The sequence below is a fragment of the Petromyzon marinus genome, chromosome 11 (genome assembly GCF_048934315.1).
Source record: "Petromyzon marinus isolate PM22_M1 ecotype Great Lakes invasive population chromosome 11, UKy_Petmar_22M1.pri1.0, whole genome shotgun sequence".
Lineage (NCBI taxonomy): Eukaryota > Metazoa > Chordata > Hyperoartia > Petromyzontiformes > Petromyzontidae > Petromyzon > Petromyzon marinus.
The window spans coordinates 12,638,197-12,658,668 of record NC_133677.1 but is presented as its reverse complement, the minus strand read 5'-3'; the positions used below and the strand labels follow the sequence as shown (position 1 = coordinate 12,658,668).

The 20,472-nt window shown below is 46.9% G+C and overlaps 1 protein-coding gene across 6 annotated transcripts in view; it reads left to right on the top strand.

Annotated features, from left to right (window-relative positions):
* Positions 1-20,472, top strand: part of LOC116941205 (serine/threonine-protein phosphatase 2A 55 kDa regulatory subunit B beta isoform) — a 226,895-nt gene that overhangs the window by 164,328 nt on the left and 42,095 nt on the right. For all 6 annotated transcript variants that reach the window (XM_032951988.2, XM_032951989.2, XM_032951985.2 and 3 more), the window contains 2 exons: positions 12,424-12,521; positions 16,008-16,173. In XM_032951988.2, the coding sequence (XP_032807879.1) occupies positions 12,424-12,521; positions 16,008-16,173 (264 nt within the window). The remainder of the gene's footprint in view (positions 1-12,423; positions 12,522-16,007; positions 16,174-20,472) is intronic.

Genomic DNA, 20,472 nt, shown 5'->3' with positions numbered 1-20,472 from the left:
TTATACAGCTCTATTTCAGAAGCGACCTGGCCACAAATGATAGCTCAACGAAGTGGCTTGTCATCGTCATCGCGTGGACATCTATAGCAGCAGACAAAAACCCTCAAACGCACGTCGATTCTAAATATTCGAGGGTGCGGGCGACACCGCTAGCCCTCGCCCGTCACATGACACCGTGCCTCTGTTTGTTGCCGAGATTCATTCCGGCCAAGCCCCGTGCGTCCAATTGGTTTTGGCTCTTGGCAACGCGGCACTGCGGCACCGCTCCCCGGTAAATGAGCAAACCGCGGCAAAGCTGTCTCCCTGGCCCGTTTCACCGAACACGATTTGTCAATGATTTATTGCATTAAAATGACGCAATCCGTTTTTTTTTTTCCGTGAGATGTGTTGTGCGAAATGTGGGATAGTTGAAGCTTCTTCTGAATGCAGTCTTTGATATGGCTTATGACAGATGCTGTGGGATGGTAGTTTCTGCACTGATTTATCTGTCCTGTAGAGATTGATCAACATTCACCAGTGGCATTGTAACCCAGATTTTGAATTCATACTCTTGGTGGCACACTGTCTGGTCGCTTCAACAGTGCCATTGTATTCGTACCCTGAGCCTAATCACTGCCTTTTCATTCAAACCCCATAATCGAAAATGTACATGTCATTCCATTGCTGAATGAGGGCCGACCCATGACGTACACTTTACCCCGCTGATCAGTGTGGGTTGTTCAAGGTGGGAAGCATAGATGCAGAAGCATAGAAATACAGTACAACCATGGATTTTACCGCAGTGCCCTCTACTTGCCCACCACTTAGCCCCACAGCCTGTAACAACCTCCTGCGCATCGTGGTCACCCATCCAAGCTCGATCCAGGCTCAACCCTATTTAGCTCCCTACAGCTGACAAGATCGGGTGGATTCCGGCTGATTTGGTCATCTGTGTGTACAGTGTTAATTTCAGATTGCCTGTTTGGCAAATCAACAGTTGTTCCCAGCTGTGATAAAATGGGTTCAAATCTCGGTCAGGGTCGGCTCGGCTCGGCTCACTCCCCTCCCCCCGCAGCGTTTCTCCCGGAGGGCAGTGAAGTGAGCGTCACGTGGCGACGCGACACCAATTAGTGCGGACGAGCAGCGGTAGCCGTAGCGAGTCCAGTCGGAAGGATGTGCAATTGTCCACCGCTCGCTTGGGACGACCGGCGGATACACGGGTACTGCTCCAACACTCGCCAGTGTTATTTAAAAAAAAAATCCTCTTGCGTACATTTTAATGTCTCGATATGGAGACGTTTTTGACCACCCTCTGCGCCGTATGCATGTTGGACTTATATTCTTGGTTCTTTCGGTAAGTCACGTAGAAGGGAAATGATAAAAATAAAACAATAAAATTCTCACGACGTTTAGATTGCTGTGGTTTTCACACCTGATGATGATGATTGCTTGTGCTGCAATCGAAACGCCGTGATAATTTTCTTGTTCTATTTTTATGATTTTATTATTTCCCTTCTACGTGACTTTACCAAAAGAACCAAGAATATGATTGCCTGCAGTCACGAAAGCTTTAAATCGAAGCTTATGTTGAACTTCTTTGGCACCGTACGTAGCCAACCGTGCTGATCGTGACCACCCTCAGTGCCATACGTACATATACGTTGAACTTTCACACCGTGCGTACCCAACCGTGCTGATCGGAGGTGCACCAGCCTTCAAGAAACCTCCTCTGGATTTCTCGAATCGATGGCTGCGCTCAGAATCGATTTTTTTTTTAAATTTCAGTACGGCCGGCCGATCCGGTGCTTGGGAACACATTTTTTTACTGACTCCCGCATGTGCGCCGCCTCCGGTGAGTCGTGGCGGGAGCGCCCGTCGCGAGCGGGTCGCTGGGAAATGGCGAGCAGATGGCGCCGGGCCCTAAGCTTGCCGTCGTTGCAAGGTCACGCGTGCAGCAGATGTGGCATAAGACCCCACCGCGCGTGTCTGGTCTGCCGTGGATATTATTATCGTCATGGATTGTTGCCGTGAGCAGATGCACTTCCGGAAACGATGCGGGAAGGTACGAACGCGGTGCGAGGTTGAGGATGCGCGTTTAGAGGGCGCTTGCTTAAATGCCCCGGCATCTGAGAGCACTTTGCCCCTTTTAGTGCTTTAGCTTTGGGGACTCCAGTACCCACTGCTCCTACGCGACATGAGGCGAACGCAGATGGGTGTAGTCTATCAAAAGGGGGCAATTCATACTTTGTGGGCTTTTTATTCTCCCCAATGAAGTGTTTACAGTCCTCGCCTGTGGGAACAGCCTGCCAGGGGATCTGAGGGCTTCAGAATCATTGAGCACTTTTAAAATACAGTGAGGGAAAAAGGTATTTGATCCCCTGCTGATCTTGTACGTTTGCCCACTGACAAAGAAATGATCAGTCTATAATTTTAATGGTATTTTTATTTGAACACTGAGAGACAGAATAACAACAACAAAATCCAGAAAAACGCATGTCAAAAATGTTATAAATTAGTGTGCATTTTAATGAGGGAAAAAAGTATTTGACCCCTCTGCAAAACATGAATTAATACTTGGTGGCAAAAACCTTGTTGACAATCACAGAGGTCAGACGTTTCTTGTAGTTGGCCACCAGGTTTGCATACATCTTAGGAGGGATTTTGTCCCACTCCTCTTTGCAGATCTTCTCCAAGTTATTAAGGTTTCGAGGCTGACGTTTGGCAACTCGAACCTTCAGCTCCCTCCACAGATTTTCTATGGGATTAAGATCTGGAGACTGGCTAGGCCACTCCAGGACCTTAATGTGATTCTTCTTGAGCCACTCCTTTGTTGCCTTGGCCGTGTGTTTTGGGTCATTGTCATGTTGGAATACCCATCCACGACCCATTTTCAATGCCCTGGCTGAGGGAAGGAGGTTCTCACCCAAGATTTGACGGTACATGGCCCCGTCCATTGTCCCTTTGATGCGGTAAAGTTGTCCTGTCCCCTTAGCAGAAAAACACCCCCAAAGCATAATGTTTCCACCTCCATGTTTGACGGTGGGGATGGTGTTCTTGGGGCCATAGGCAGCATTCCTCCCCCTCCAAACACGGCGAGTTGAGTTGATGCCAAAGAGCTCCATTTTGGTCTCATTTGACCACAACACTTTCACCCAGTTTTCCTCTGAATCATTCAGATGTTCATTGGCAAACTTCAGACGGGCATGTATATGTGTTTTCTTGAGCAGAGGGACCTTGCGGGCGCTGCAAGATTTCAGTCCTTCACGGCGTAGTGTGTTACCAATAGTTTTCTTGGTAACTATGGTCCCAGCTGCCTTGAGATCATTGACAAGATCCTCACGTGTAGTTCTGGGCTGATTCCTCACCGTTCTCATGATCATTGCAACTCCACGAGGTGAGATCTTGCATGGAGCCCCAGGCCGAGGGAGATTGACATTTCTTTTGTGTTTCTTCTATTTGCGAATTATCACACCAACTGTTGTCACCTTCTCACCAAGCTGCTTGGCAATGGCCTTGTAGCCCATTCCAGCCTTGTGTAGGTCTACAATCTTGTCCCTGACATCCTTGGAGAGCTCTTTGGTCTTGGCCATGGTGGAGAGTTTGTAATCTGATTTATTGATTTATTTCTTCTGTGGACAGGTGTCTTTTATACAGGTAACAAGCTGAGATTAGGGGCACTCCCTTTAAGAGTGTGCTCCTAATCTCAGCTCGTTACCTGTAGAAAAGACACCTGGGAGCCAGAAATCGTTCTGATTGAGAGGGGGTCAAATACTTATTTCCCTCATTAAAATACAAGTCAATTTATAACATTTTTGACATGCGTTTTTCTGGATTGTTTTGTTATTCTGTCTCTCACTGTTCAAATAAGCCTACCATTAAAATTATAGACTGATCATTTCTTTGTCAGTGGGCAAACGTACAAAATAAGCAGGGGATAAAATACTTGTTTCCCTCACTGTACATCTAAAAACTAACTTTTTTTAACTTGCTTTCTATTAGGATTTTCTTAATGTGCTATTTTTATTATGTCTTTGCTAGAAATTAGTAACAACGTGATTTTATTTTGCCTACAATTTCACCGTTATTGTTCATGCCTGTAACGCATTATGTATTGCATTTTTTTGCACGCATAGTGCTATAGAAATCAAGTTTGATTGATTGAAGGTAAATAACCTGTCGCTCACGACCCTTCAGGCTGTGAACGCCAACGGTGCTAATTGGAGGTGCGGTAATGAGTGTCAGTCTCAGGGATGATCGCAGTGGTTGTCCAATAGATGTACTGACCTCGTCGCTGGAATGTGTAATTTCCACTGCCTGCTCGGGACCTTCCAACGAATATGATCTGTGCTTTGGAAGGGTGGCCCTACGACTTTTATTTAAAACCTACAATGTTACAGACTCGTGCAAGTGTTGTACTCTTCGCACTCATCGTAGAAAGCTGCAGTGGGATCCTCACTTGCAAATTATTGTGCCGCGTATGTATGGATTTTATGGGGCAGAACCAATACAAACACTGTTATCAGTAGCCACAGGCTGGATGTGGATTCATGTGTGTGTTTTCTCTGTAATCCAGTTTCTTCCTACAATTCAAACATTTTTTAAAGTATTTGACCAAACATCACACTGTGAATTGTGTGAAATAATAACATTTTGGAGACTTATACATTGTGTAAATATTTCAAATCACATTAAAGTACTGTAAGTAGTTTTCTGCATGAGCGTACATTGTAAAGGTGAAAATTGTTTTGCTCTCCTACGCACCCAGCTAAGGTCCCTCTGCAGGTCCGAAACCCATCAAACTGCTGCAAACCTCCAAATAAACAACGCCCTGTGTGGCCTCGCGTTGCACCACCAACTCCGCCCCAACCCAACCCCTGCCACGGAGCCGAGCCCCAGGGCTTTGACACCCTTTACCCGGCAATCCCAGGCAGACCAATTACTGCACTTGGGCGAGTCCACTTTCCGAGACACCGTGTTCGGTGGGGGGGGGGGGGGAAGCTCGCTTAGGGTTGAGAGTCTGCAGAGCGAGTGAACGCGATTTGCTCTCGCTAGTCGCCGTTCCCGTCCGCAGAGAGCTGATGTGGAGTGATGGAAAATTGACCCTTTTGGAGGTCCGTTTAAATATCCGCCGTTCACATCCGTACAAGTAAAATGTAGTCGCTGACAATTTTGCCATTTTGCTTTTTGTTGTTGTTAATGACGACAGTGAAATTGCACACAGTGCAGATGTACTCTTTAAGAAGGCGTCCACTACCTGCAGTGCCACTTGACGCAAATGCCTTCCGGTGGCTGTGAGCTAGCTCTTCATGCAGCTCCTTCCGAGGTGAAACAGGAATAGATCAAGAGTTCAGACCAACCACATTTCTTTTGCAAGCTATACGATTATATTTTATACATAGGCAGTAATGCATATCCCAAGGACAGCGGGATATTTTTCAAAGTCCGTGAATAATTCATATTCATAAGAAAAATATATTTGTGCCGGGTTACAACTTTGCAGATCAAGATTTAAGTAAAGCGTTATTGTGGACAGTGGACCAACAGCACGTGTTCTGAATGCAGCTTAAGTACACATTGTCGGTGTATATAGTGTCCACGGTAAGCGCGCTGGGCTATGAAACTGGCGACCCGAGTTCAATTCCGCTCACGGCCAACACCAGTGACAATAATCTGGACCAGGTCCAGGACCCTCCCGTAGGTAGGCTCAGCCTCAAATGAGTACCTGGTGCGATGTGTAAACATCGCCACGAGGGAGGCAAAGGCGGTCGGGCGTGGTGCTGGACACCCACCCACTCGTGTACCGTGCCGGTCCTCACAGGTTCTCGCTAACAGCACTTGCCCCAAAAAGTATGTTAAGGCTATACGGGGGAATCTTTGTCTTCATACATAAGAAAGACAAAGATCGCCCGTATAGCCTTAACAGACTGTAGGGTGCAAGTGCTGTTAGCGAATACCTATGAAGGCCGGAACGGTACACGAGGGGGTGGGTGGCCAGCACCACGCCCGACCGCCTTTGTCTCCCCAGTGGCGATGTTTACACACCGCACCAGGTACTCACTTGAGGCTGAGTCGACCTAGGGGAGACCCAGGACCGGTGCAGATAATCGTCACTGGTGTTGGCCATGAGTGAGAATCGAACCCGGGTTGCTGGGTTCATAGCGCAGCGTAGCGCTAACCGCTACACTACCACTCCCCATTCATACATTATATACACACACATACACGTAGTCCCTATTCTATTAATACAACACTTACAGGCGTATTATGAATGTTGTTTTTCTAGCAGATCTTTTCATGCACAGTTAGCGAGAGTAATCGATATCCACCGAAGAAAGCAGAGAACCTGTCGTTCTGTTGCCTTCTCCTGCAGACCGCCCGCCCGCCCGCCTGCCCGCCCACCCGCATCCCTCGGGTTGCACGCGAAGCGTGTGTCCTTTCCGTGATGCCACACATTGTGTCGACGACGTCTCTGCACCGCAGGCTCCTCCGCTCGTCTTGGGGGTGATGGGGGGGGGCTAGATAATCCACGAGGAGTGGTCGAGGTGGGGGGGTGGAGTGTAAACCCATCTTCTGACAGGGGGCGAGTAACCCGTGCACCCGCCCTCCCCCCACCCCCCTTTCGTTATTTTTGTCAGTACATCTCCATGTCCCGCTCCGTGCGTAAGTGCGCGAGTGGGTTGCGCTCAGCCTTGACAGATTGCTGCTGCAACGGTCGTGCAGCTCGCCGTGTTTTTTTCTTCATGCTGAACCAAAAAAAGAACCTTTCCAATTTGCGCAAAAAGTCTGCCGTTCCTTTTTTAAACAAGATGGAGGACGCGATGCGGTACTCGTGACAGTGACGCAGGACGCGCGCACGCATTTCGCAAAGGGCAGTGGGCATCCCAGCACAATTTCCCAGCGTCGTATCGCAGCATCGCCTCTGCACCTTCGGTCAAGCACATGACGTATCCGTCTCGTATTTGTGCGATTTGGTTGCGCGCTGGCATGTACGTTGCGTGTGTTCGTGCACGTGATCCCTGGCTCGTACGCGCGTGCACAGCGTCGGATCGCTTGGGTCACCGAAGCATTTCGCAGCTGTGAAATCAAGTAGCGTCATATGCTGTGCGGGGTTTCACATGCAGACTTGACAATAGATTTGTTGATTTGCTTTCTTGATCCTTTTTCCTCGTGCGTTGGAGGAGCCGTTTGTATTAATAATTTAAAACGTCTGTCCCCACGATGGGCCCTTTACCACTTCTCCATTTGTGCGATTGGCAGGGGCGATGGATCGTTCAGAATTGCAGCCATCCTTGAAATGAGCCAGATTTACATGGGCAGTGTAATTATTGTGTATGTAAACATTTATTTGCGCCTTTCTTAAATGTCTCACTCTTGCCCACCACCACCACCACCCTTATGAGCGTCTTAATCCCAGCAAACTCCGTTCATTCAACTCATTCTCTGTTGATCGAGTTACGTTGAAACAATGCGAAGGTTTGGCTCAAATGTCGAGGGTGCATATCAGCATGACATCTCTGTCTCTCTGTCTTCACCTTTCCACTTTACTGCAAGCAGAGCCTCGTGGACATAATGCGGGAGAGAATGCTTTACCAGATACACGTGCGCAGAACGAGCAGTGTGAACAATGCTATACGTATGCAAAAGCTGTCTTGGTCATATGCGCGTGCAAAACAAAGCGCTCGTACGACAGTTATTTATTTGACGTAAAGTAAACTGAAAGATTTTCGTGAGCACGTGCACTGTAGTCGAACTAATCGCTCGCACACTCTGGAGCAGAGGACAGGGATGCGAGTTTTGCTGTACGTTGCGGTGTTTGTGAGGTGATGGCGTGCGTCCATCTGCACATTCAACATGGTCCCAAGGCTACGCATACGAGTGGTGGCAGCTGTTGCTCAATTAAAACAAAATGCACCTCGGTTTAACTGAACTAGTTTGACCGTATTAATAGATTGTAAATACTGATTGGTCATGTGATCTTTAAAGTGAAATTTGATTGGGAGATGGTAAAATCACACGTACGTACAATCGTTGTGTTGATATGTAGATATTTTTTTCCTTTTTTAAGTTTCCATCCACCATATTTCTCCAACACCGGACCGCCGCGGGAAATTGTCTCGTGGTTTTCCCGGGACGCAAGGCTCTGCTTGTGGGCTGTATAGCTGTAATAGGCGCAAAGTTTTACAAGTAAGAGAGACATGCTGAGGGCTGTGCTTTGGCTTCCTGGAGAATACGAGATGGGGTTGAACCTCTGGGTTCTGCGCTTGGAACTCGCTTTCAATCATCGCGATGTTCCCATTTTCCGCGCGGAGTCGTAAAAGCAGGCGCCATGGGAGAGGCGCAATTTGTGGAGGGAGCAGACCGATTTTTTTTTTGTTGCCAGTGACTCCGTGATGGCATCTGCCGCCGGGCTGATTGATGGCGAACGCTCCACCCCTCCAGGCCTGGCGCTGCAGCAGCCCGCGATTCCTCCCAGCCGTGCTTGGGTACCAGACCTGGCTGTCTCATCGCAAGGGGCGGGGGGTGAGGGCGAGTGAGGGCGGGGTAGAGGGAATGTTCAGAGCAGAGCCACGAAAATGGCCATCTTTAAAAATGTAACATTCAGAATTCGTTATTTTTCTTCTGCAATATATTTTTTAGGTAGATAAGCACTCTTCGCATTGCACGTGGTGGAAGTTGTAGATGTTCGTTTTGGAAACTGTCGGCAGAGCGTCGCTTTTCGGAACAGATCTGAAATATTGCAACGAATTTGCTGTTCGGCCGATGTGACGGCGTGAGTTGGCGTTGGAGTTTAGAGTCACTTAATAGTGGGCCGCGTGAAGGCAGTCACCGCTCACCCACCTGAAAGGTGACGGCCATTGACCCGCTTGGTGGTGTTACTGCAACCGGCCGTTTCAACCCGGCACCGCCGGACGGCCTTGGTCATGCTCTGCAAAGAGGCACTTTGTCACTGTGACTCGTCATCGTTTTTGCTGGAACAGTTTGACAGTGCCCGTAACTGAAAAAAGTATCTTTCTCTGGAATGTTTTTGTGAAATTACTTTCGGCGATCTTACGCTTCCATGATGGGTGCGTGTTTTTTTTTTTTACATCTTTCTGTCAAACCGTCAATAACAAAGTTTGTATTTTAAAATGTTCGGGAAAAAAATTGGCATTCATAGCCTCAAGATAATTGTAATAGTTGTCAACTATTTTTTAATACTGAAAAAAAAACCCAATATCATTCTATTTACCCCAAAGGTCAGCTATGCAAATAGAAAAAAAACATATTGCAGCATCACAGCGTAAAAATGAAGAATTTTCATGATGTAGATTTTAAATGTCAGCCTCGTAGGGAAACCTGCTTTATATTTGCTGACATTTTCTATTTTGAGCCGAGCACCGAATGGAGGCCGCTGCAGATGCAGCGCACGAAACAAAGCACTGCTTCGTGTCAACCTTTAGAGCGTGATTCGCAACAACTCGTTCAACCTTGACCAAAATATTTGCAGAAAATAACCACGGTGCAGCTGTGCGTTCCCAAGTCAATCGATCGATCATTTATGAAATCGGCAGATGACGTTACGGTCAGATTTTATTGTTGAAGCTTTATTTTTTCATCATTGTTATTGATAATAAACTATTTACAGTCCGGTTAATTTATCTTTCAAATATATTTTAGAGCGGGGGCGCTTTATAAAACTAATGTACCATCGCAAAATCATTTAATTTTTATATCCCTTTCTCAACACCCTCATTCATTCCTCCTTGTTTAGTTTAGTCATTGGAGATTTGCGACACTTTCCGTTGTTTTTATGACGACAATAGAACGCTCAGATCAACACATTTGCTGGTCTCTCGCATCACCTGAAAAAACCCACGGCACCCGCCTCTGGCCTGGCCCTCTGCGATCTCAGTCTTGGCGAGCCTCTTGCCTCCCAAACGCAGGGCTCGAGAATTCACCTTGCCTGGCGCTAGCACCGCGACAGCATCATCCACCACCACTTCGTGGCGAACGCCGAGTGCTGCCGTCGCCGCTGCCACCAATGCTATTGGGCGTGCGAGTAACTTGGATGTGAAACCCGCGTTGTCGATTAAAACCGGAAAGATTGTCCGCTGCGCTTCCGTGTGACTGCGTTAATACAGTCGCAGTGTGGCGCTTGCATTCTGACTGCTTGAAAAGAATCAACAGCAACAACAAATCAGGTTACGTGAAATCCCCCTGCTCTGCATGCAGCTTGACAACATCTTAAATGGGCAATTAAGATGCATTGTTTGAGATGCCTCTGGGTTTCGACCTCAAAGGGCTGTCGTCTCGGTGTTTGCCAGCATCTGTTGCGGACTGACTGCCACATGTGCGTTTGCTGCGCCCGCTTGCACTGGATACCCGTCATGAACAACGCAAACGTTATATACGCGACACGGATTTCTGTCACTCACGGCGGTGTGGAGGACAAATCCCCTCGGGAGGCACCGTGACCACGTAGCTAACGACTGGGAAAACCCACAACAGTGTGGAATGCTTTCGATAGTTCTGAATCCTATCGTGAAGAGTTAAATGACATCGCTGTGAAACGTTATTGTAATATTCTTTGGTCTTCATGCCCTTTGGGTCTTTCGGTAAAGTCACTGCCTCAGACACATACCCCGGCGTCTACAAACTAAGGCTGTGTCTGCGGCATTAGTTACATTGGGGAAACTAAGCGACATGTCTCGGACCGTGTTAGGCAGATCTGAAACACGGTAGGACCAATACCTCGGCCGTGGCTGATCATTGTTTTCATGCGGTGGGCTCACACAAAATGTATTTCTCTAGGACGAAGGTACTTTGCAAGCCCACTGGCTATCAACAAAGATTCGTTAATGAAGCCATCCATATATATATAGACACAGACACAATTTCAACCGTGAAGATGGGTACAAACTGAACAATCATTGGAAGGACGTTATCAACCAGTTTAAGTCATAACTGGCGATGATGTTCCCATTGTGTACCACCTTCCGATGTTAGTTGTGCTTTACTCCCATTTCAAACTTGCGCTTTCACAGGATTCACACTCGCACAGCCCCTTCGCGCGCCGACCCGTGCGTTGCGGCTCTGCGATCTGCCATTGACATGCTCATTTCTTCTTTGGTTCTTTCGGTAAAGTCACGTAGAATGAGAATAAAATAATAAATTGATAAAATAAAATAACACAATAATATTCTCATTATTATTATAATATTCTCATTATTATTGTGTTATTTTATTTTATCAATTTATTATTTTATTCTCATTCTACGTGACTTTACCGAAAAGAACGAAAGAAGATGAATCATTGCAGTCACGAAAGCTTTAAATCGAAAAATGCTAATTTCTCATTAACATGCTCATTTTCACCTGGCAGCCCTTTGATTGGTGGAAAACCAACCACCATAGGATTGGACTGCCCACCACTTACATTATCATTGGCTGCTGACAATTTGGTCTACGCCCATTTCAAACCCCTTATAAACAGTTTGCCTTGGAAGCTAAACCTCCCTTTTCCCGAAGACGACCGCTTGTGTTGCGATCGAAACGTCGTAGTTTTTTTTGTTCTTTTCTTTGAACCTATCTACGGTGACTACCAAAATACCCAAGAATATGAATTCCTGCAGTCGCGAAAGCTTTAAGTTATTGTAATACTTTCATTTTAAGATGTAAAGTACTTGGTGTTTGGTCAAATTACGATCCTTTTTTGTCGTGTTTATTTCGGACAAGCTCTGCATTTTATTGTTTCTACAAAATCGTGGCTGATTTTCACCACCTCTAACTCGGGCTGTGACAGGAATACACAATAACCAACTCGGAAGAATCATGCCATGGGGCCTCAAATATTATTTGTTCTAGCAGAGCGCACACGTTGCTGATTTTCCATATAGGTTTCCATTCAGCAGTGGGAACTGTCATCTGTGCCAGCTGCATGAGTGAATGCACTTTGCCAGTAGGCTATATAGCCTGTCTCGTGATGATATTGATGGCAATCGTATGTAATCTCAGTTTTATATTTCATGGAACGTGTGGCTTGTGGAGAGAGTGAATGGGTGGGTGTGCGAGTGGGGGGTAGTGTAGTGGTTAGCGCTACGCTGCGTTTCGAACCCAGCAACCTGAATTCGATTTCCACTCATGGCCAACACCAGTGGCGATTATCGGCACCAGTCCTGGGCCTCCCCGAGGTCGACTCGGCCTCAAATGAGTACCCGGTGCGATGTGTAGACATCAACACCAGGGAGAAAATGGCGGCAGGGCGTGGTGCTGGCCACCCCACCCCCTCGTGTGCTGTTCCGGCCTTCATAGGTGCTCGCTTAACAGCACTTGCCCCGAAAGTCTGTTAAGGGTATACGGGGGATCTTTGTCTTTGTGGGGGGAGGAGGGGTGTTCATGTGACTGTGCACAGGTGTTGACGGTGCTGCGTTTGTTTTTCTGCTTCCCGTGTTGTGTGGCCCACAGCGGACATAATCTCCACAGTAGAGTTCAACCACACGGGAGATCTCCTTGCGACGGGAGACAAGGGTGGCCGCGTCGTGATCTTCCAGCGAGAACAGGAGGTGAGAGGCCACGGGCGCACGCACGAAATTAACAAGCACAGCGGGCCAACGCTTGTTTACGCTTTCGTCCGACTTACGTATTCCCATTGCGGCTGTCATGGCAGCGGATTAAATGCAGCACCCTTTTGGCAGAGCTATTAAAATAAAAATAAAAACTATGAGCTGGTTTTATTTTACCAGCTAAGGCCCACCGAGCTATATAGCTCTTTTTCAGGAGCGTCGTGGCCACAAATGATAGCTCAGCTTCCATTTTTGTGTGTTTTTAGTTGCTTGTCATTCCCCCGGCACCTCCGATTGGCATGGTTGGCTACGCACGTACATACATACAACGAAGTGGCTTATGCGGAAATTTATAGCAGCAAAATAATCTGATTAATCTAGACGCATATTTCTCAATGTGGAGGGAAAAACCAGAAGTCCCGGAGTAAAATAAATCCACGCGACCACGGGGAGAGCTTTAGGGTCGGGATCGAACCCACGACCTGCATACTAGGTGAGGTAGTTAACATCTCGCCACCGTGATGCTGAACCCCTCCATTGGATAACAGCAGTTAACTTCCTTCATAGTGCTGCTACCTCACCATGAGAGGCCGTCTGTGAAGGGACAGACACCTGCGTCTATCCTGATCCACCTTTTAACTAAACGCCATGAAGTGCAAATTGTGTTAGTGCATCAATTCCCAAGCGACCGCGAGGCTCTCGGCCAGGTCTGGTGGTGGGTGGTGGGTGGTGGACACCGGACGACCGAGGGGGCCCGTTGTTGGCCTGGGCCTCGATGCCGCGCGCTACCCCCGGGTCTCCTCGAGAGCTTACGAGGGCCCGGGGACCTCTGGCGCCGCGACGAAGTCCAACGTTGCGCCGGAGACACCGGGGATTGAGATCGGGCGCCGTCAGAGGCAGTTGGAGAAGAGGCCAGGGAAAGGAAACACAGGCCCTTGTGCGTACGTTGGGCAGATCTTTATCAACTTACTAGCGGAGCAACGCACAGCTGGTTTCCCAGGAGAATTGAGCATGCAGTGTTGCAGCTAATAGTCGACAGGTTCACTAGGCACCTCCGTTGGTCCAAGTTAAAAGAAAATGCATGGCAGCCCTAATTTTGCTCCAGGGTCCAACGCCCTTGTACCAGCGAGGGTGAATGCACTCATCCTTGGGTGCAACAAGAAGTGGGCTTCTCCTCCTCCCGGCACTCTCTCCTCGTTCTCGCGAGTAGCCCAGACAGCTTGCCATATCGTTGTCAAACACAACCACCTTGACGTCCAAACACGAGTGTGCCCAACTCCTGTCCTCAAGGGCCATAATCCGGCAGGTTTTATAGATAACTTGACATCTCCATCTGCTAAACGTCTGAGAATAATGAAACATTTAACGTTGCAAGCCATTAGTTTAATGAATGGTTCAATCAAGTAATTGAGAAGTCGGTTGGAGGGGAATCCAGAGATGTGACCCCGTTTGCTTTGCTTTTGTTGCCCACCGTCGTGGCCACTCGCTGCGGAGCTGATTGATGCGTGAAATTTGGAGTGTGCCAACGGTAAGGTGAACCAGAATTTGGCTCTAGCGTTTGCCAACTGATGGTATCTTTGTTTAATGGACTGCGATTGTGCCCGGCTAAAGTTCGTGCCGATTGCTCATGTAGACTCAATCCTGGCAACATGCTCGGTCTTTTGCAGTCCTTCCACGTCTCTGTCACACTCCGCTCAATGCTTTACTCCGTCCTCTGAACGAGCCTGACGGGGTCACATTGGGTCACAAAAGTGCAATTTTGGTGTGAATTGCGTTCACCCGTTGCACGCTATAAGAACTTAAGGTGGCCTCTGCCAGATTGGGTGGATTAGGCAAAAAAGATCATTCTATCACTAAGCCTAAAGCCTACCCGCTACCATTGTAATTACAATTATACGACACAAATCTTTCAGCCCTGGGCCTGCCCAGCATTGTTAATCTTTTCCTTTGTATGTGTGTTGAACTTCTTTCGCACCGTATGTCGCAAACCGGGCTGATTGGAGGTCCGATTTTGGCTTTCCGTGGGCTGGGCTGGCCCAGCACCTTCACATCTGATTCCTTATTCTTGGTTCTTTCGGTAAAGTCACGTTAAAGGGGAACAAAGAAAATAATAAAATATATATTATTTTATTGTTTCCCTTCAACGTGACTTTACCCAAAGAACCAAGAATATGAGTCACTGCAGTCACGAAAGCTTTAAATCAAAATCTGATTCCTTGTCTAACCTCCCCAATTGCTCGATCGCTGATCTGGAAAAAGTACATGGCACTGGGGGAGACTAGTCTTGGCTGGTGAATGGAGCAGTGGGGGATCTGGTCCTGCCAAGCTCTGGCCTGGACAAATATATTTTTTTTTATTTAGCGACATATCTTTTTATCCAGGGGTGCCGTGGTGGCGAGATGTTACCTCCCTCGCCTGGTATGCAGGCGGTCGTGGGTTCCTTCTCTACCCTGACACATGTATATTTGGAGTTTACATGTTCTCCCCGTGGTCGCGTCGATTTTTTTCTCCGGCTTTTCCCCCCACATTTAGAATCTACATGCGTTCAGAGTCATTGGCTGCTATAAACTTACAAACGATACGCCACTTCGTGGAGCTATCATTTGTGCCCAAGTCGCTTCTGAAAAGGAGCTGTATCACTCACTGGACCTTACCTGGTAAAATAAAAAAAAAAGTTTTCAATATTGACTTAAAGCTTTCGTGACTGCAGGAATTAATTGTTTTAAATATTTTCGTAATTTGCTCATGGACATGACACTTAGTGCAGCATGCCTAATAAAAAAAAACTTTATCCTGTTTTCTTTCATGTAAAAAGATATAGTGGTTATGTTTTCCTAAAAATAAAGATATAAAGCTTTTATTGAATAAGGGAGTAGGAGCATTGGTTGCTTAAATACTGTACTCATGTTTTGTGTTTAAACTGTTCTTTTTAATCCTCTGGCCTCCAATTAATGTTTGATGTCAGCTTACCCGCCTCTTGAAAGCAAAGGGAATTTTTTTTATATATATACATTTTCACTGCTCCTAGCAGGAAATACGAAATAAATCAATAAAAGCAGAAAATTGATATGGCAGATGTTGGCTCCAGATAGAAGTAAAATCTTCCGCGATCCCCATAATTTGTCCGCCTCTCCCTCGCCCACACCATTTGCTTATTAAAGTCTTTTAGTATTCACCGGTTCAATTAATTGCATCTTTTTTTCCTGCGACAAGACTGTGTTAATGGCAACAGCGGGAAAGTGTTTTCAGCCTGCTCGTCCCTGCCGCTCCCAAAACGGTTCTCGACATTCTTCAAAGTTCACGCCAAATGTCGCGTCGCTCAATAAGAAAACATTTTATTGACATGAGAAAATGTATGAAACATTTCCCTGACAAACACAAAAAATGATGGAGAACACTGCATTCACTGAAAACGGTGACACCCAGAGACGAAAGGCTGGAAAAAAACAAAAACTTAAAATGTGTAACGACCGCCGGTTCCCACAGAGCAAAAACCAGCCGCAGCACCGCGGAGAGTACAACGTCTACAGCACCTTCCAGAGCCACGAGCCCGAGTTCGACTACTTGAAGAGCTTGGAGATTGAGGAGAAGATCAACAAGATCCGGTGGCTGCCGCAGCAGAATGCGGCCCAGTTCCTGCTCTCCACAAATGGTGCGTGGACGCACGCGGGTTCCTCACCTGCACACACACAGACAAAGATCCCCCGTGTAGCCTTAACAGACTGTTTGGGCAAGTGCTATTTGCGAGCACCTGTGTGACTGTGTCGACCTTTCACGAGGGGGTGGGTGGCCAACACCACGCGCCGGCCGGCTTTGTCTCGCCAGTGGCGATATTTAAACATCGCACCACCAGGTACTCATTTGAGGCTGAGTCGACCTTGGGGAGGCCCCAAGACCAGTTCGGATAATCGTCACCGGTGTTGGTGGCCGGGAGCGGGGATCGAACTCGGGTCGCCGGGTTCGTAGTGCAGCGCGCATAACCGCTACGCTTGACGCTCCCCACATCTGCGCGCAAGCGCGCACGCTCATTGTGCACAAACCACTCGGTCAGTCTTTATTTTACGTGCTCGTATCGCCCTCGAGAAAGTGGGCGTCAATGCAGATGACAGCAGAACAGGAACGATCCGGACGTATGGAAATACGGGAATAGAAATAAAACAACCCCCCGTCATGACCTCGGTTGGCTAATACTGACTGAGCAAAGCAAAGTGCAACTGCGCTCAAAATAAAGCACAGCCTCGCGCAGTCAGTGTATTATAGCATAAGAAATATGTCGTGAATACAATAAATCATGAGAAGAGAAGCCGTTCTAAAATATGTATTTAACCATAATAATTTGCCTGCCTTCTGCCGGCGCCCACTCAAACATTACCTGTGTTGCGCCACGTAGATGCGTGGCGATACAAATGTGTCTTGCTGAGCACCTGTTATAGGCCTGGCACAAATCGTGGGGCCAACAGCGCTCGCAGCTGGCTGTTGTCTACCCTTGCTTGCTCATCATGAGGAGCATGAACGGCACCATGCACCAGCTGCATGTTAGGCTGTCGACTTAAGAATGACCCAGTCCAGGTTCGTATATGCCACTTTTGCCGAATGCGTGGTAATTGGCACCTGAAAGAGCCTGCTGTAAGAGGTGGAAATAAGACGTTGGCATTCAGTGGCCCGCTTTTGAGAGAGCATACCTTCAGATTTAAAGAGGCCTGCAAGAGTGATGGTGGAAATGAAGAGGCCCTGGGAAGGTCCACTTGGCAAAGTAAAAGACACTAGGAAACTGATGGCTTAAAAAAAACATATCCTTCCGTGCGTGTTCGCTTTCTGTCAATTTTGGTTACTGTAGTGCATCGAGATGTATATACGTTGAACATCTTTCGCACCGTACGTAGCCAACCGTGCTAATCGGAGGCGCGGCTGAAGGACAACAAACTAAACATATGAAGCTGTTCTAAAAAAAATGAGTTTTCAATCTAGATTTAAAAGTGCATACCTCAAATGGCTTCCTAACCTGGGTTGCAAGTAACATTGCATTTATATTTAAGGTCTCAATCTGAATCTTTTTTCACGAGGCTATTGGCATTGAACCCTGCGAATGTGCACACATTGGTGTCATCAATAAAACGCAAAGTTTACTCTTTCAGATTGTTCCCTATAATGAGGTTATTGACAAATTTGAACTGGGCCTTTGCAAAAAAAGACATGGTGAACAACAATGCATCGCCACACTTATGTGTAAGTACGCATTTGTACACGTATCCTCGTTAAAATTAAGTATGGTTCGTAATCACGAGGTAATAATATAAATCGAAACTACGCAAAACTATGAACTATTTATTTTTTTACCAGCTTAAGGCCCCACTGAGACGTTACCCGGCCATCGCAAACGATAGCTCAACGGGAGTGTCTTATTATCTTGTGGGGAATTTATAGCGGCAGCCAAATGCTCTAAACATGTGACCTTGACTCTAAACGTGGAGGAGGAGAAAAACCGGGGGCCCTCGACTGCGCAATACTGTGAGGAATATTGCTCCGATGAGGTTTTCACGTCACGTTTTCCGACACGGTTATCACCCGAATCGTATCAACAAAAAGTTAACGTGTTGATTAATTTGTAACCCGCGTGCCACCCCTTTTCCTCTCATGTTGACGGGTTAACAATGTGTCTGGAACTCATAATACATACAGTAAATAACAATAATGCATGAAAATATTATTTTGAAAGTGTTGATGAAATGCCCTCTAATTTAACAGTCCGGTGAAACTGGAAAAATTTCTTGACTGAAAAGAGAACATTTCAAAACCAGGGTGAACGTTCACGCCTGTGTTGGTATTGACTGGAGCACTGCTGTGATGCGTGGATCTATGTTAAACATCTCAAGGGAAAGAGCAAGGTTAATTATCTGTTTTCGGTATCGGAATGTTGTCATCGAATTAAAGTTGGTCAATATTAGTTTACATTGGGATGGGTAACTGCCGTGTTAATGAAGCGCTTGTGCCACGCGCACCTTCCACATGAAACGAACATGCTCACGGTGTTTCAGTGTGTCCGCAAGCCAGGGCTACACAGCGCAGGGAGCAAATTGGCGCAAGTAAATGCCCCAAGTCAAATAATGACGGATGGTTTTATTATGTCGTAGGTGTAATTGACGCCAATAAGCCCTTTTATTCTGCACAGTGTCCGATAATTGTGCACCCTAACAGGGAGGTGAATATGCTCTACACTTTACAAATTATATCTTCACATTCTTTAGACTATTCAGCCACTATTAACTAAAACTAAACAATTTTTATATATTTATTTTACCAGGTAAGGCCCATTGACCTGGTTATCACAAATGACAGCTGAACGAAGTGGCTTATCAGGTGGACATTTATAGCAGCGGCCAAATACGTTAAACGCTTGTTGATTCTAAATTTGGAGGGAATGACCAGAGGACCTGGAGAAAAATACACGCGACCCCGGGGAGGGCATGCAAACTCCAAATATACAGGCATCAGGGTCGGGATTGAACCCACAGCCTCCTGAATACCAGGCGAGGAAGTTAAGATCTCACCACTGTGGTGCCCGATAACGCAGAAAATAATAGGATCAATGTTATGTTAGTATTCGTATGTTGCTATTTTGTGCTGTACTGCAAAAGTAAACGTGTGGCCGACCGCGGTGCTATCCGTGCGTCGGCAACGCGCCCAGTACAAATTGTAGTACAAATTGTGTTCGGAAATGGACGAAGCCGCGGCGCCTGCACGCCCGTCTCGTCTGGCTGTCACTCAGATTGTGGCGGGGGGCGGGGGGCGGGGGGCGGGGGGCGGGGGGCGTCCACCATGCCGGGGAATCCGCGGGCTCACTGGCTCCTCCCAAACAGCTCCCTGAAATCTGAAATTGGCATCGTGGGATTGATGCTCTGTCCGCCTGCCATCGACCGAGGCGATCGACCACAGTTGGAATGGCTTTGGGATAAGCACGGGACCCGGCCCTCGCACTGGGCCAGCACCGGCTGATTGAGGGGGGGTATGGGGGGGGGGGTGGTCTCGTTCCCGCTGGATTTATGTCCGTGCTGCCTCCTGCTTTAAGTGTAGGCGGCTGCCAGTGTTGTGCTTATTTATTGGTCCCTGCTGGCAGGAGGAGCCCGTGCACTCTGGGCGGAAGTGGGACCCGCCCCTTCGCTTGACAGTTGGCGCAAGAATTTTGAAGTGCGACTTAAATTGAATGGATTTCAACGTGGAATTAACCGCATGTTTGTACGTAGCGTACATAGACAACCGCGCTATATGATCGGAGGCGTGGGGGGAAGGATGACAAACTGAACACAAAAAGCAGTTCTAAAGAAATGAGTTTTCAATCTAGATTCAAAAGTGCATAGCTCCCAGCCGCTGAAGCGCATCTGAAAGTGTGCAATGCTGTGGTTAGCCAAAAGCAGCAACAAAGATTTTTTTAAATAGATTTAAATGTGGAATTAACCAGATAGATTTGGTGTAAATATTTTAGGCAATGACATTAACCAGTGCATTTTTCTCCGTATTGACAATGAATTGTAGAAGTCAAAATGGTTAAGTTTTTTTTAAATAAATGAATCTTTCTATGTGATTTGTAACAGAGTTGAACTGAATTGGGGAGCATTATTCCCAAAAGCCATCGTGGAAATTTAAATAAACCCATCTGACTCTTAATGTAAAGAATGAACACGCATCATTAGTGATCATTAGTATGTATGTTGAACTTTCGCACTGTATGTAGCCAAACGTGCTAGTCGGATCAAAGCAAATGCTTAATGTGTAATCCATTATATAAGTTGAGCGAATGCAAATTTTCTTTCGTTTTCTCAAGGGGAATTACTACTACCACTGGTTGTTATGTACAGTATATATATCTTGAAAGCCAAACTTAAAGGCCTGCTATTGTAATACAAGACAAGCAATGGCCAGTAATATTTTGCATTCCACAAAATTCACCACTTGC